The sequence below is a fragment of the Xenopus tropicalis genome, chromosome 3, assembly GCF_000004195.4.
Source record: "Xenopus tropicalis strain Nigerian chromosome 3, UCB_Xtro_10.0, whole genome shotgun sequence".
Classification (NCBI taxonomy): Eukaryota; Metazoa; Chordata; class Amphibia; order Anura; family Pipidae; genus Xenopus; species Xenopus tropicalis.
This window is the reverse complement of record NC_030679.2, coordinates 3,116,425-3,129,326: the sequence shown is the minus strand read 5'-3', so window position 1 is coordinate 3,129,326 and position 12,902 is coordinate 3,116,425. Positions and strand designations below refer to the sequence as shown.

The 12,902-nt window shown below is 49.7% G+C and overlaps 1 protein-coding gene across 1 annotated transcript; it reads right to left on the bottom strand.

The window, feature by feature from the left end:
• On the bottom strand, positions 1-5,723 carry upk3a (uroplakin 3A). Its single transcript, NM_203647.1, has 6 exons — positions 5,634-5,723; positions 4,517-4,651; positions 3,826-4,102; positions 2,836-2,915; positions 1,341-1,473; positions 1-537 (listed from the first exon to the last, which is right to left on the bottom strand). Exons 1-6 carry the CDS (start codon positions 5,686-5,688, stop codon positions 396-398), a joined length of 822 nt encoding a protein of 273 aa, NP_988978.2. The 5' UTR covers positions 5,689-5,723; the 3' UTR covers positions 1-395.
• Positions 5,724-12,902: the final 7,179 nt, after the last annotated feature.

The following is a 12,902-nucleotide window of genomic DNA, read 5'->3' as shown; positions in this document are numbered from 1 at the left end:
TTTCTGTGTGTTACAAAAAACAACAACAAATATTTATTTGGAAAGTTTCCCCATACAAAGCCATATCCGTGCAAACGGCACAAACAGTCCAACTGTAGGAACCCCCAATGGATTTCCATAGAAGCTCAACACGTGTTCCAAAATGCGCCTTTTATTATCGATATAAATGCGTCGAATAAAATGTTATTCTATACAATTAAAAAAAGCAAACAAAAATAATCACAGCTTGGGGGTTTAGACTGATTGTGAACGATTGTGGGATTGGCCGATGTTCCTACACAGTCTATGGAGCATCATGGGATGCGCAACGTTCCTACGATCTGCCCTAACCTCATTGGCCCGTTAAATGATCAAGACCTCAGCTATTTCCATTAGAACCGATTAGGAACAGCAGCTCAGGCCTGTTGGGTAGGCGCATAGCGCTCCGAGCCGGTAAGTGCTGAGGAATACGTGACCTCTCCGGGTTCCTGAGCTTTCTGTAGGACGGCAGTGGTCTGGGTATCGTGTCTGCTCACCTCCTTGGCAGGAGATCCGTTCCTGAGGAAGGAGACAAATCCACTTATTGGAAAAACTCTCTCAATATTATGTTACCCCCATCCCATTGCGGTAAGGATATAGGGCACCACTACTCTGTTAGTTGGAAATGATGGTCTACTAAACTCAAGGTGGCCATACAGGGGCAGATTTAAGCTGCCAATTCACGTCCTTCAGAACGATTCTGCCAGGGCTGTGGAGTCAAGAGTCGTGGAGTATGTATGGACTTCATAGCCCCCCCAAAAGGACTCTGGACTCAAATTTGTGGAGTCGGAAGCAATTTTGGGTACCTGGAGTCAGAGGTACCATGAGGAAGGATTTATGTACCGACTCCACAGCCCTGGATTCTGCTTATCTGCCCATGTATGGGGCCCTCTGACAGACCTCCCCGACCAATATCTGGCCAATCATCAGCCAGATGTCGATCAGACATCGGCTCATTGCTACGGCCCTTGTTCCAGACTTTTTCGTATAGCCTTCATTGTAATGAGATTGTTTGGCCCTAGGGTCAAACAGTCGTATTAGCACAACCCAAGGTGTCCATATCGGGGTAAGAGATTTGCTCATTTGGCAACTTTGCAAAACGACCAAATCTTATTGTGTATGGCCACCTTTAGTTGTGAAAAATACTAGACAATAGAGGCCAAAATAAGAGAAGGTGCCATTTATATCAATGGATCCCACAAAGTGCATCTTACCCCTGTAACCCCTTGCCCCAGGTTGACCCCAGTAGGGGTTATGTCAACCAGGTTGCCCTGTCCCTTCGTAATTCAGACCAGAAGAAAAGTTCCACAGAAAATACTTACGCTATGGAGTAAGCAAAGCCAATGACGTAGGCAATGAAAACGAAGAACATCAGAGTGCTGAGAATGGAGGTCAGGACAATCATGCCACCACTCCTCCTGCCCGGCCAGGTGTCTATGGTACTAGAAGCTTTGCCTGAGGGAAGACCAAAAGGCAAGTCAATAATGCGAAACAGTAACCAGAACGCATATCTCCACTTCTACTGAAAGGTCTCACAATCCCTTCTCTTTGGCCCAATCAACATTCTTCGTTACTGGAGATGGAAACAGATAAAAGTCCTAGGAATGTCAGTCCTCCCCAGAATGTGTTATCGCCCTGGAATCATCTAGAGATAAATACGCCCCGCCCGATTGGCCCTTCCCCGAACTCTGACAGGTGACTGCATGGAAACAAGTCTCTGTAGACCAGTAATTCCTTCGATGATTGGGTTGGATTCGTTTAGAAGAAGAACAACATTCAAACCCGAGCCTTAGTCGTTAAATGGCAGTTACAAGACTATGATTCTTAGAAAATCAGGGGTGGGAGATCCCACACAAGCGCCATTGTGCACCATTTGGGACCAGTGGCCACGTGACCTCTCCAAAACTTGAGTCTTGGAAGATGTTCCTCACATATGTCCCAAGAGCTACAGGACCCTCTGTCGGTGGTGTAGGCCCACCAGAGAACCTGACATTGAGGGCTCACACTCAACAGTTTGATGTAGACAACCAATGTAACTGTTGGCATATGGACCTATGGTGAAGGATTTATGGAAATTGTCCATGCCTGGTGCCCACCATGATATTCTCAGGTACTCTGGCAGGCCACTCCCACCTTGCTAGAAGACTAAAATGACCATTTGGATCCGTTTAGAAGTCTAGTTCCTTCTATGGAGGAAGATCTAGAGATCTTTCAGCTTTTGAAAATGAGGGATGTACCACTGCTATGAGCCGCTTCCGATAGGTTGGTTTGTAGGATTAGTCTCACTCAGCGGCATAAATTGGTCGCGTAAGGGCCCCCAGAAGGAAAATCTTTGGAGAAGGCCCGAAGCGAAAAGGGACCAAAGGCAGCCATACATGGGCAGATTTTAGCTGCTGATTCGGGTCCTTTAGACCGATTCTGCAACTTATCTGTATGGGCCTCCCTGACCAATATCTGGCCTAAAATTGTCCAGATCTCGATTGGGCAGGTTTGATTTCCGTCGGGTAAAGCGCCGCATTGGCTCGCTGATATGGTCCCCGATCCCAGTTGTTGGCCCTAGGACCAATCAATCGAATAAACCCAATATTTAGGTGGCCATCTGGGGAGAAGATCTGCTCACTTGGTGACCTTGTCAAAGGAATGAATCTTCCCGTGTATGGCCACCTTTAGGTACAGCAGATCACCTGGTCCGGGCCCCCCTTCCCCTTAGGGGAAGCACGCCACCCATTGGCTACAGCTAAGGAACTGATCTGGAGACTGGTTCTGTGCGCCGTTGCCCCGATTCACACCAGAACAGATCTCAGGATGGCTTCTTACCATTGACGGTAGTGATGCCCAGGGACCAGCTGGTCTCGGACTGCACAATATCCCCACTGTCTGTAAACAGATACTTGAAACTGGAAAGAGAAAAAAAAAACAAACAAATGAAGGTGCCACACCCACTGGTACAGAGAAATACATATATCTGCCATCTTGCCTGGGCACGCCCCTTTAAAGGGGTAGTATGATGTAGGCACTGATATTTTGAGAATCTCAACTGGTCTTCCATTTTTTTTTTTTCAAAAACATTTTTAAAAAAAATAATGAAGACCAATTGCAAAGTTGCTAGGAATAGGGCATTCTATAATGTACTAAAAGTTAGCCTTGGAGCATGGGAGACATTGGTCCATTCTGCCCTGGATGCCGAGTCTGGTTTAAAGGGGAACCGTACCTTTAGGCCAGTGGTTTCCTGGACCTTTTGGTTCGGATTGGGCCAGCCCCGCCCCTTTGAGCCAAAATCAAGGTAGGTTACGTACATACTAAGTACTTCTCATCCATATCGTCCCCAAGTGACATTTCCCATATAACTAGTGATGTAACTAAATGTTACTGGGTCCCACAGTAGAGTCATTTTGGGGCATCCTCCCCCCCCCCCCCAAAATGTCCAGGGGTTGGCCTGTTTTACCCATATTTATTGAAATTACTCATTAATTAGGGGCCCCTATACCTTCTGGGTCGCCCTGCCAGTGGCGTGGGGGGTCCCTGGGAACAGGGGGGCCCCCAACCATGGGATCTGCATCCTCTGTTGTTGCATGGCCCCCTTCCTTCCACCCGCTCTCTTGCGCCCCCCAGCCTGCTTGCGTACAAAACCCCACCCACTCTTAGAAAGTGGGTGGAGGGAAGGAGGCCAATAGGGATTGCTACTCTGTGCCGGGCCCCTTCCAATTTATTTGCAGGGGGGCCCAGCCCAGAGTAGTTACACCCCTGCATTAGCCATGACACTAGCCGGTGGGAGAGTTATAGTTGTGAGACTGACAGTAGATTTACCTGTATTGAGTGTTCCCCTGCAGGGGGGCGTTGCAGTACCCCACAAAGTTGGGATTGGTTAAGCAGGTCACGTCGGCCCCCACTCTCACGACGTATTTGCTAAGGATGGACTGCACCTGCGTGGGGTCGGCCATATTGCTCAGGGCCTGTATGTTGATACATTGTTGGTTGGGAAGTTTGGCCACGATATAGGGTCCCGTCTTGCCCCCCTGGGTTCCGCTGTAGGTTGAGGCATTAACCTTCTTATTGCCGTCATAAAGCGGGGTGTTTGGGGCACCTGAGGGAATAAGAACGTCAGCAGTTTGGTACATTATTCGGCGCATTCGTGGGGTAGACTGATTCTGGGAATTTGCAATTGGTCTTCATTTTTTTCCATTCGGCAGCTCTCTTTAAGCAGCTGTTTAGTTGCTAGGGTACAGTTTACCCTAGTAACCACGCAGTAGTTTATACGAGGGGAGGGGGGGGCTAAATATAAAGAGAAGTAACACAATAAAATTGTAGTCGTTTTGGCTGCCGGGGGGACAGTGACCCCATTTAATAGCAGAAAAGGAGCAGAGCAACGCAGGAGCCAGCTCCCAGCATTCCCAGCTACATTCAGGTGATCCCAATGGCGGCCATAATTCTGTATAAAATACCCAGGATGCCGAGCTTTGAGGGAACCCCCCCGTTTGCCAAATAACAGGGTCCTTACCTGCCACGATCCCGATTAGATAGACGTTAACGGCCGATTTAAACATGCAGATCGGCTGCTCCAGCGCAATCGTAGTCTGGGTGGGATTGAGGCTAAAGAAATCCGAGTTGGCCAGCAACGGCATGTCTGCTCCGGCTATGGAGAGAGAGAGGGGGGTAGTGATATTGGGGTACAGTCACCCTGCTATAGTTATAGGGGTACCCAGAGCACAAATAAGCACTCACCCCAAATCCCCCCCTAACTGGCCTTCAGGCTGGGCCCCCTTAGCCCATAACAAGGTTACAGATATATAGAAACATTGGGGTAACAGTCACCCCGCTATAGTTCCAGGGGTACCCAGGGCACAAATAAGCACTCACCCCAAATCCCCCCCTAACTGCTCTTCAGGCTGGGCCCCCTTAGCCATAACAAGGTTACAGATATATAGAAACATTGGGGTAACAGTCACCCCGCTATAGTTCCAGGGGTACCCCAGGGCACAAATAAGCACCCCAAATCCCCCCCTAACTGGCCTTCAGGCTGGGCCCCCTTAGCCCATAACAAGGTTACAGATATATAGAACATTGGGGTAACAGTCACCCCGCTATAGTTCCAGGGGTACCCAGGGCACAAATAAGCACCCCAAATCCCCCCCTAACTGGCCTTCAGGCTGGGCCCCCTTAGCCCATAACAAGGTTACAGATATATAGAAACATTGGGGTAACAGTCACCCCGCTATAGTTCCAGGGGTACCCAGGGCACAAATAAGCACTCACCCCAAATCTCCCCCTAACTGGCCTTCAGGCTGGGCCCCCTTAGCCCATAACAAGGTTACAGATATATAGAAACATTGGGGTAACAGTCACCCCGCTATAGTTCCAGGGGTACCCAGGGCACAAATAAGCACTCACCCCAAATCTCCCCCTAACTGGCCTTCAGGCTGGGCCCTCTAAACAAGGGGGCCACATGGATCCCCAAACAAAGAGATCTAATGAAACTGCTTGATAGCCAGGGGCCCCCCAGCATGGATATTTTATAATAATAATAATAATGTAGCAAATGTAGACAAACACAACTATGTTTACTATCCAACCCCCACAGGAATGAGGCTACACAGTAAGGATATGAGGACACTCACCCAGAGGCGCCTGTAGGAAACAGCACAGGCCAATCAAATAGCGCCAAGGACCCATCTCTCTGCGGCTGAACCTCTAGGACCAACGTCAGGTACAAACTCACATCTGAGATTAAATGAACCTGTCCCTCAGGTGTGTGGGGATCCACCTGCAGCCCTGGGCCCCACCCAGCCAATCAGGAGGCAGCAGAGGAATGTGGGCGTGGTTGCAGGGGGCTCATTAATACGTAAAACAGCCCCCTCTTGGGCAGGTTGGGAATCAGGTTTAGGCCCCTATTCTCATAGAGGTGATACTGAGATACCTGGGGGGGGGGGGGGGGTTGGTGGGGGCCACCAGGTTTTTTTTCCCAGATCTGCAAGATCTCTGAATCATGAACCCCAAAAGAAGTGGGTGCAGTTTACAAGGAAGTGGAGGGGGGGTATTACTGGGCGTGGCCAGGGGGGCTGGGGGTTGTGACCTAAAATGTATTAAATGTTGGGGAGGGGGGTATTAAACACCGCAACTGCCACTTTGATATTCTCCATGAATTGCCTTTCCGTTTTGCCCCCTCCTATCCATTTACCATCTTGAGACCCCTGCCTGGTTGCTAAGGTCCTTAGTCCCTAGCAACCAGATACCAGTTTACAGTGACAGTCACATTAGGTGTGAGCAACTACTAAATTGCCTAATATTGTCCCTCAAACGGGTGCTTCCCCCGCCTCTTACCCAAACCAGTGCTTGGTTGCTAAGGGAAAATAAAACCCTGGCAACCAGACGGCTGCCCAATTACCGAAACGGAGAGCCGCTGAGCAAAACGGAACAAAAAGACTATACTAATTTGAAAATGAAGACCAATTGCAAATTGTCGGAGGATATCACTGTCTACATGACCCTAAAAGTGAATTTAAAGGTGAAGTACGCCTGTAATATAAAACATGAAATGCTTATTACGCGGCAGAAGGTGAATATGTGGTGTATGTTTATAACCCCTGGCATATAAATACCCCAACCCGCCCCCCCCCCCCCCCGTGATGTTTTTTTATCAAACCGGGGGTGGAATGTGGCTCGACCGGATATTTGTATCTTTCCCTGTAGAATCTCAAACAACTGGTTTCGGTATTTAGAACCTTCCGAGCATCGATGGGTTTCTGCACTGGGGGGGGGGGGGGGAATGTTCAGGGGGGCCCTTTAGATACACGGTGCCCCCTCTTTTGTTCAACTCTGTAACTGCAACTATGGGGGTGTTTCCTGTCATCCCCCCAATTCTGTTAGTAGGTTATAGAATGGCCAATTCTTAGCAACTTTTCAATTGGTCTTTGTTATTTTATTCGCCTTCTTCTTCTGCCTCTTTGCAGCTTTCAAATGGGGGTCACTGACCCCGGCAGCCAAACCCTATTGCTCTGTGAGGCTTCAGTTTTATTGTTATTGTTACTTTTTATTCCTTATCTTTCGATTCAGCCCCTCCCCTATTCATATACCTGTCTCTCATCCAAACCCCTCCGTGGTTGCTAAGGTAACTTGAACCCTAGCAACCAAAACCTATTACTCTGTGAGGCTCCAGTTTTATTGTTATTGTTACTTTTTATTCCTTATCTTTCTATTCAGCCCCTCCCCTATTCATATACCTGTCTCTCATCCAAACCCCTCCGTGGTTGCTAAGGTAACTTGGACCCTAGCAACCAAAACCTATTGCTCTGTGAGGCTCCAGTTTTATTGTTATTGTTACTTTTTATTCCTTATCTTTCGATTCAGCCCCTCCTCTATTTATTTTCCGGTCTCTCTTTCAAACCACTGCCTGGTTGCTAGGTTAAATTGGACCCTGGCAACTAAATTGTAGCCACAATTCCAAACTGTAGAGCCGCTGAACAAAAAGCGAAATAATTCAAAAGTCGCAAATAATAATTAAATGAAGACCAATTGCAAAATGTCTCAGTATATCACTCTCTACATCATACTATAAGTTAGTTTTAAAGTGAACATCCCCTTTAACTTTTTGGGGTCATTCACAAAAATCAGCCTCCCCCCCTTAGACCCCATTGTTTCTAAAGGGATGCAGGTCCAGGTTCTAATCAGATTGCCAGGTTCTGTACAACCAACTCCGGTACCAGTCTGACCCAGTACAACCAACTCCGGTACCAGTCTGACCCAGTACAACCAACTCCGGTACCAGTCTGACCCAGTACAACCAACTCCGGTACCAGTCTGACCCAGTACAACCAACTCCGGTACCAGTCTGACCCAGTACAACCAACTCCGGTACCAGTCTGACCCAGTACAACCAACTCCGGTACCAGTCTGACCCAGTACAAACCAACTCCGGTACCAGTCTGACCAGTACAACCAACCCCGGTACCAGTCTGACCAGTACAACCAACTCCGGTACCAGTCTGACCAGTACAAACCAACTCCGGTAACCAGTCTGACCAGTACAACCAACCTCCGGTACCAGTCTGACCCAGTACACCAACTCCGGTACCAGTCTGACCCAGTACAACCAACTCCTGTACCAGTCTGACCCAGTACAACCAACTCCGGTACCAGTCTGACCCAGTACAACCAACCCCCGGTACCAGTCTGACCAGTACAACCAACTCCGGTACCAGTCTGACCCAGTACAACCAACTCCGGTACCAGTCTGACCCAGTACAACCAACTCCGGTACCAGTCTGACCCAGTACAACCAACTCCGGTACCAGTCTGACCCAGTACAACAACTCCGGTACCAGTCTGACCCAGTACAACAACTCCTGTACCAGTCTGAACCCAGTACAACCAACTCCGGTACCAGTCTGACCAGTACAACCAACTCCGGTACAGTCTGACCCAGTACAACCAACCCCGGTACCAGTCTGACCCAGTACAACCAACTCCGGTACCAGTCTGACCCAGTACAACCAACTCCGGTACCAGTCTGACCCAGTACAACCAACTCCGGTACCAGTCTGACCCAGTACAACCAACTCCGGTACCAGTCTGACCCAGTACAACCAACTCCGGTACCAGTCTGACCCAGTACAACCAACTCCGGTACCAGTCTGACCAGTACAACCAACCCCGGTACCAGTCTGACCCAGTACAACCAACCCCGGTACCAGTCCTGACCCAGTACAACCAACCCCGGTACCAGTCTGACCCAGTACAACCAACCCCGGTACCAGTCTGACCCAGTACAACCAACCCCGGTACCAGTCTGACCCAGTACAACCAACCCCGGTACCAGTCTGACCCAGTACAACCAACCCCGGTACCAGTCTGACCCAGTACAACCAACCCCGGTACCAGTCTGACCCAGTACAACCAACCCCATGCCATGAGGGAGCTAATGACCCACTCTGGGTCTTTATTTCATGTTAGAGGAATTCGGGTTTATTCGAATCCAGAACCAGATCACTATCCCCCTTATGGCACCGGGTCTGCTGCCTTCTCTTCCAACCCAATGGCGGGACTGCCATACTGCTTACCTTGTAGGGGGGGTCTGGGCTCTGCTGTATGCTCCCCCCCCACCTCCTGCAGGTTGGAACCCTCTGGGGTTCTGGAAAGGCCCGAACTGGCAATCTGTGGGTTCTGGAAAGGCCCAGATTGGTCTGGAAATACCGGGCCCACAGTACAAGGATGATTAGCAATTACATTGCACGGCAGCATAGAAATCTGCGCAGTCTGCATCCGAATTGCTTCATAACCAGCCCTGTAGCATCAGCTTGTTGGCAAATGAACCCCACTATCTGCTTGATGATTCCCCCGTACCCCCCTAAGCTTAGCTCCTCCCCAGCAGCCCACTGAGCACGTGCGGTGCCACCGACACAAAAGATGGCTGAACAAGAGCCAAGCGGGGGGGCTGCCGGGGGGCACTGCTGGATCGTTACTGCTGTACTGCACCCCTACCCATATTTATTTGTAGGCTTTAGTTCCCCTTTAAACAGCCAGGAATGAACATGATTCTGATAACCCGAAGATTTCTGGCCCCCCCCCCCCCCCGTGTTTATGGAATGGGTCCCCGGAACCGGCTCAGCGAGGTGAATTCTGACATTCTCAGCATTGTTCCACTGAATTCCACCAAACTGGTTTCCCTTCTATCGGCCCAGTTTCACCAGCGACTCCCCCCCCCCCCCCGATACACAGCTCCTCCCACTGTTACCCCCCCATTCAACTCACCTCTCAACCAAAGCTTATTTCCCCTTTAACTGAGAGATGTTTATACTGGGACCGGGGGCGGGACCATTTCCATGAAAAGATTCTGTGTTATTTCAATTATTCAGCAGGAAATTCTACATTTCACACATTTTTTACATTCAGCCTCATAACAAGGTTACAGATATATAGAAACATTGGGGTAACAGTCACCCCGCTATAGTTCCAGGGGTACCCAGGGCACAAATAAGCACTCACCCCAAATCCCCCCCTAACTGGCCTTCAGGCTGGGCCCCCTTAGCCCATAACAAGGTTACAGATATATAGAAACATTGGGGTAACAGTCACCCCGCTATAGTTCCAGGGGTACCCAGGGCACAAATAAGCACTCACCCCAAATCCCCCCCTAACTGCCCCTCAGGCTGGGCCCCCTTAGCCCATAACAAGGTTACAGATATATAGAAACATTGGGGTAACAGTCACCCCGCTATAGTTCCAGGGGTACCCAGGGCACAAATAAGCACTCACCCCAAATCCCCCCCTAACTGGCCTTCAGGCTGGGCCCCTTAGCCCATAACAAGGTTACAGATATATATAGAAACATTGGGGTAACCGTCACCCCGCTATAGTTCCAGGGGTACCCAGGGCACAAATAAGCACTCACCCCAAATCCCCCCCTAACTGGCCTTCAGGCTGGGCCCCCTTAGCCCATAACAAGGTTACAGATATATATAGAAACATTGGGGTAACAGTCACCCCGCTATAGTTCCAGGGGTACCAGGGCACAAATAAGCACTCACCCCAAATCCCCCCCTAACTGGCCTTCAGGCTGGGCCCCCTTAGCCCATAACAAGGTTACAGATATATATAGAAACATTGGGGTAACAGTCACCCCGCTATAGTTCCAGGGGTACCAGGGCACAAATAAGCACTCACCCCAAATCCCCCCCTAACTGCCCTTCAGGCTGGGCCCCCTTAGCCCATAACAAGGTTACAGATATATAGAAACATTGGGGTAACAGTCACCCCGCTATAGTTCCAGGGGTACCCAGGGCACAAATAAGCACTCACCCCAAATCCCCCCTAACTGGCCTTCAGGCTGGGCCCCCTTAGCCCATAACAAGGTTACAGATATATAGAAACATTGGGGTAACAGTCACCCCGCTATAGTTCCAGGGTACCCAGGGCACAAATAAGCACTCACCCCAAATCCCCCCTAACTGGCCTTCAGGCTGGGCCCCCTTAGCCCATAACAAGGTTACAGATATATAGAAACATTGGGGTAACAGTCACCCCGCTATAGTTCCAGGGGTACCCAGGGCACAAATAAGCACTCACCCCAAATCCCCCCCTAACTGGCCTTCAGGCTGGGCCCCCTTAGCCCATAACAAGGTTACAGATATATATAGAAACATTGGGTAACAGTCACCCCGCTATAGTTCCAGGGGTACCCAGGGCACAAATAAGCACTCACCCCAAATCCCCCCCTAACTGGCCTTCAGGCTGGGCCCCCTTAGCCCATAACAAGGTTACAGATATATATAGAAACATTGGGGTAACAGTCACCCCGCTATAGTTCCAGGGGTACCAGGGCACAAATAAGCACTCACCCCAAATCCCCCCCTAACTGGCCTTCAGGCTGGGCCCCCTTAGCCCATAACAAGGTTACAGATATATATAGAAACATTGGGGTAACAGTCACCCCGCTATAGTTCCAGGGGTACCCAGGGCACAAATAAGCACTCACCCCAAATCCCCCCCTAACTGCCCTTCAGGCTGGGCCCCCTTAGCCCATAACAAGGTTACAGATATATAGAAACATTGGGGTAACAGTCACCCCGCTATAGTTCCAGGGGTACCCAGGGCACAAATAAGCACTCACCCCCAAATCCCCCCCTAACTGGCCTTCAGGCTGGGCCCCCTTAGCCCATAACAAGGTTACAGATATATAGAAACATTGGGGTAACAGTCACCCCGCTATAGTTCCAGGGGTACCCAGGGCACAAATAAGCACTCACCCCAAATCCCCCCTAACTGGCCTTCAGGCTGGGCCCCCTTAGCCCATAACAAGGTTACAGATATATAGAAACATTGGGGTAACAGTCACCCCGCTATAGTTCCAGGGGTACCCAGGGCACAAATAAGCACTCACCCCAAATCCCCCCCTAACTGGCCTTCAGGCTGGGCCCCCTTAGCCCATAACAAGGTTACAGATATATAGAAACATTGGGGTAACAGTCACCCCGCTATAGTTCCAGGGGTACCCAGGGCACAAATAAGCACTCACCCCAAATCCCCCCCCTAACTGGCCTTCAGGCTGGGCCCCCTTAGCCCATAACAAGGTTACAGATATATAGAAACATTGGGGTAACAGTCACCCCGCTATAGTTCCAGGGGTACCCAGGGCACAAATAAGCACTCACCCCAAATCCCCCCCCTAACTGGCCTTCAGGCTGGGCCCCCTTAGCCCATAACAAGGTTACAGATATATAGAAACATTGGGGTAACAGTCACCCCGCTATAGTTCCAGGGGTACCCAGGGCACAAATAAGCACTCACCCCAAATCCCCCCCCTAACTGGCCTTCAGGCTGGGCCCCCTTAGCCCATAACAAGGTTTACAGATATATAGAAACATTGGGGTAACAGTCACCCCGCTATAGTTCCAGGGGTACCCAGGGCACAAATAAGCACTCACCCCAAATCCCCCCCTAACTGGCCTTCAGGCTGGGCCCCCTTAGCCCATAACAAGGTTACAGATATATAGAAACATTGGGGTAACAGTCACCCTGATATTACAACTAACACGTAGAATGGAACTACAGTAAATAACCCTTCCATAGTTAACCCTACACCTTCCCTTACTGGTCCCTCTAGTGGTGAGAAATAATATGGCAGCTAATAATATAGCCCTGTGTCTGCGTGTAGCCATTGCCGGCCCAGATCATCCAGTTTTATTGGTCTCAGTTTTAGGGGAGATCACATTGTTTTACAAGGGCAGTTTATTTGGGGTTTGGGGCTATTGCCCCCCTTCAACTGGACCCAATTGTTAGGTTAAAAAGCAGATTATATATATATTAACAATGGGATATTATGTTTGTATAGAGAGTATAGAGGTACCTCATCCTCTGACTCTCAGCCCTTTATACTACAATGGTGTGTGTAA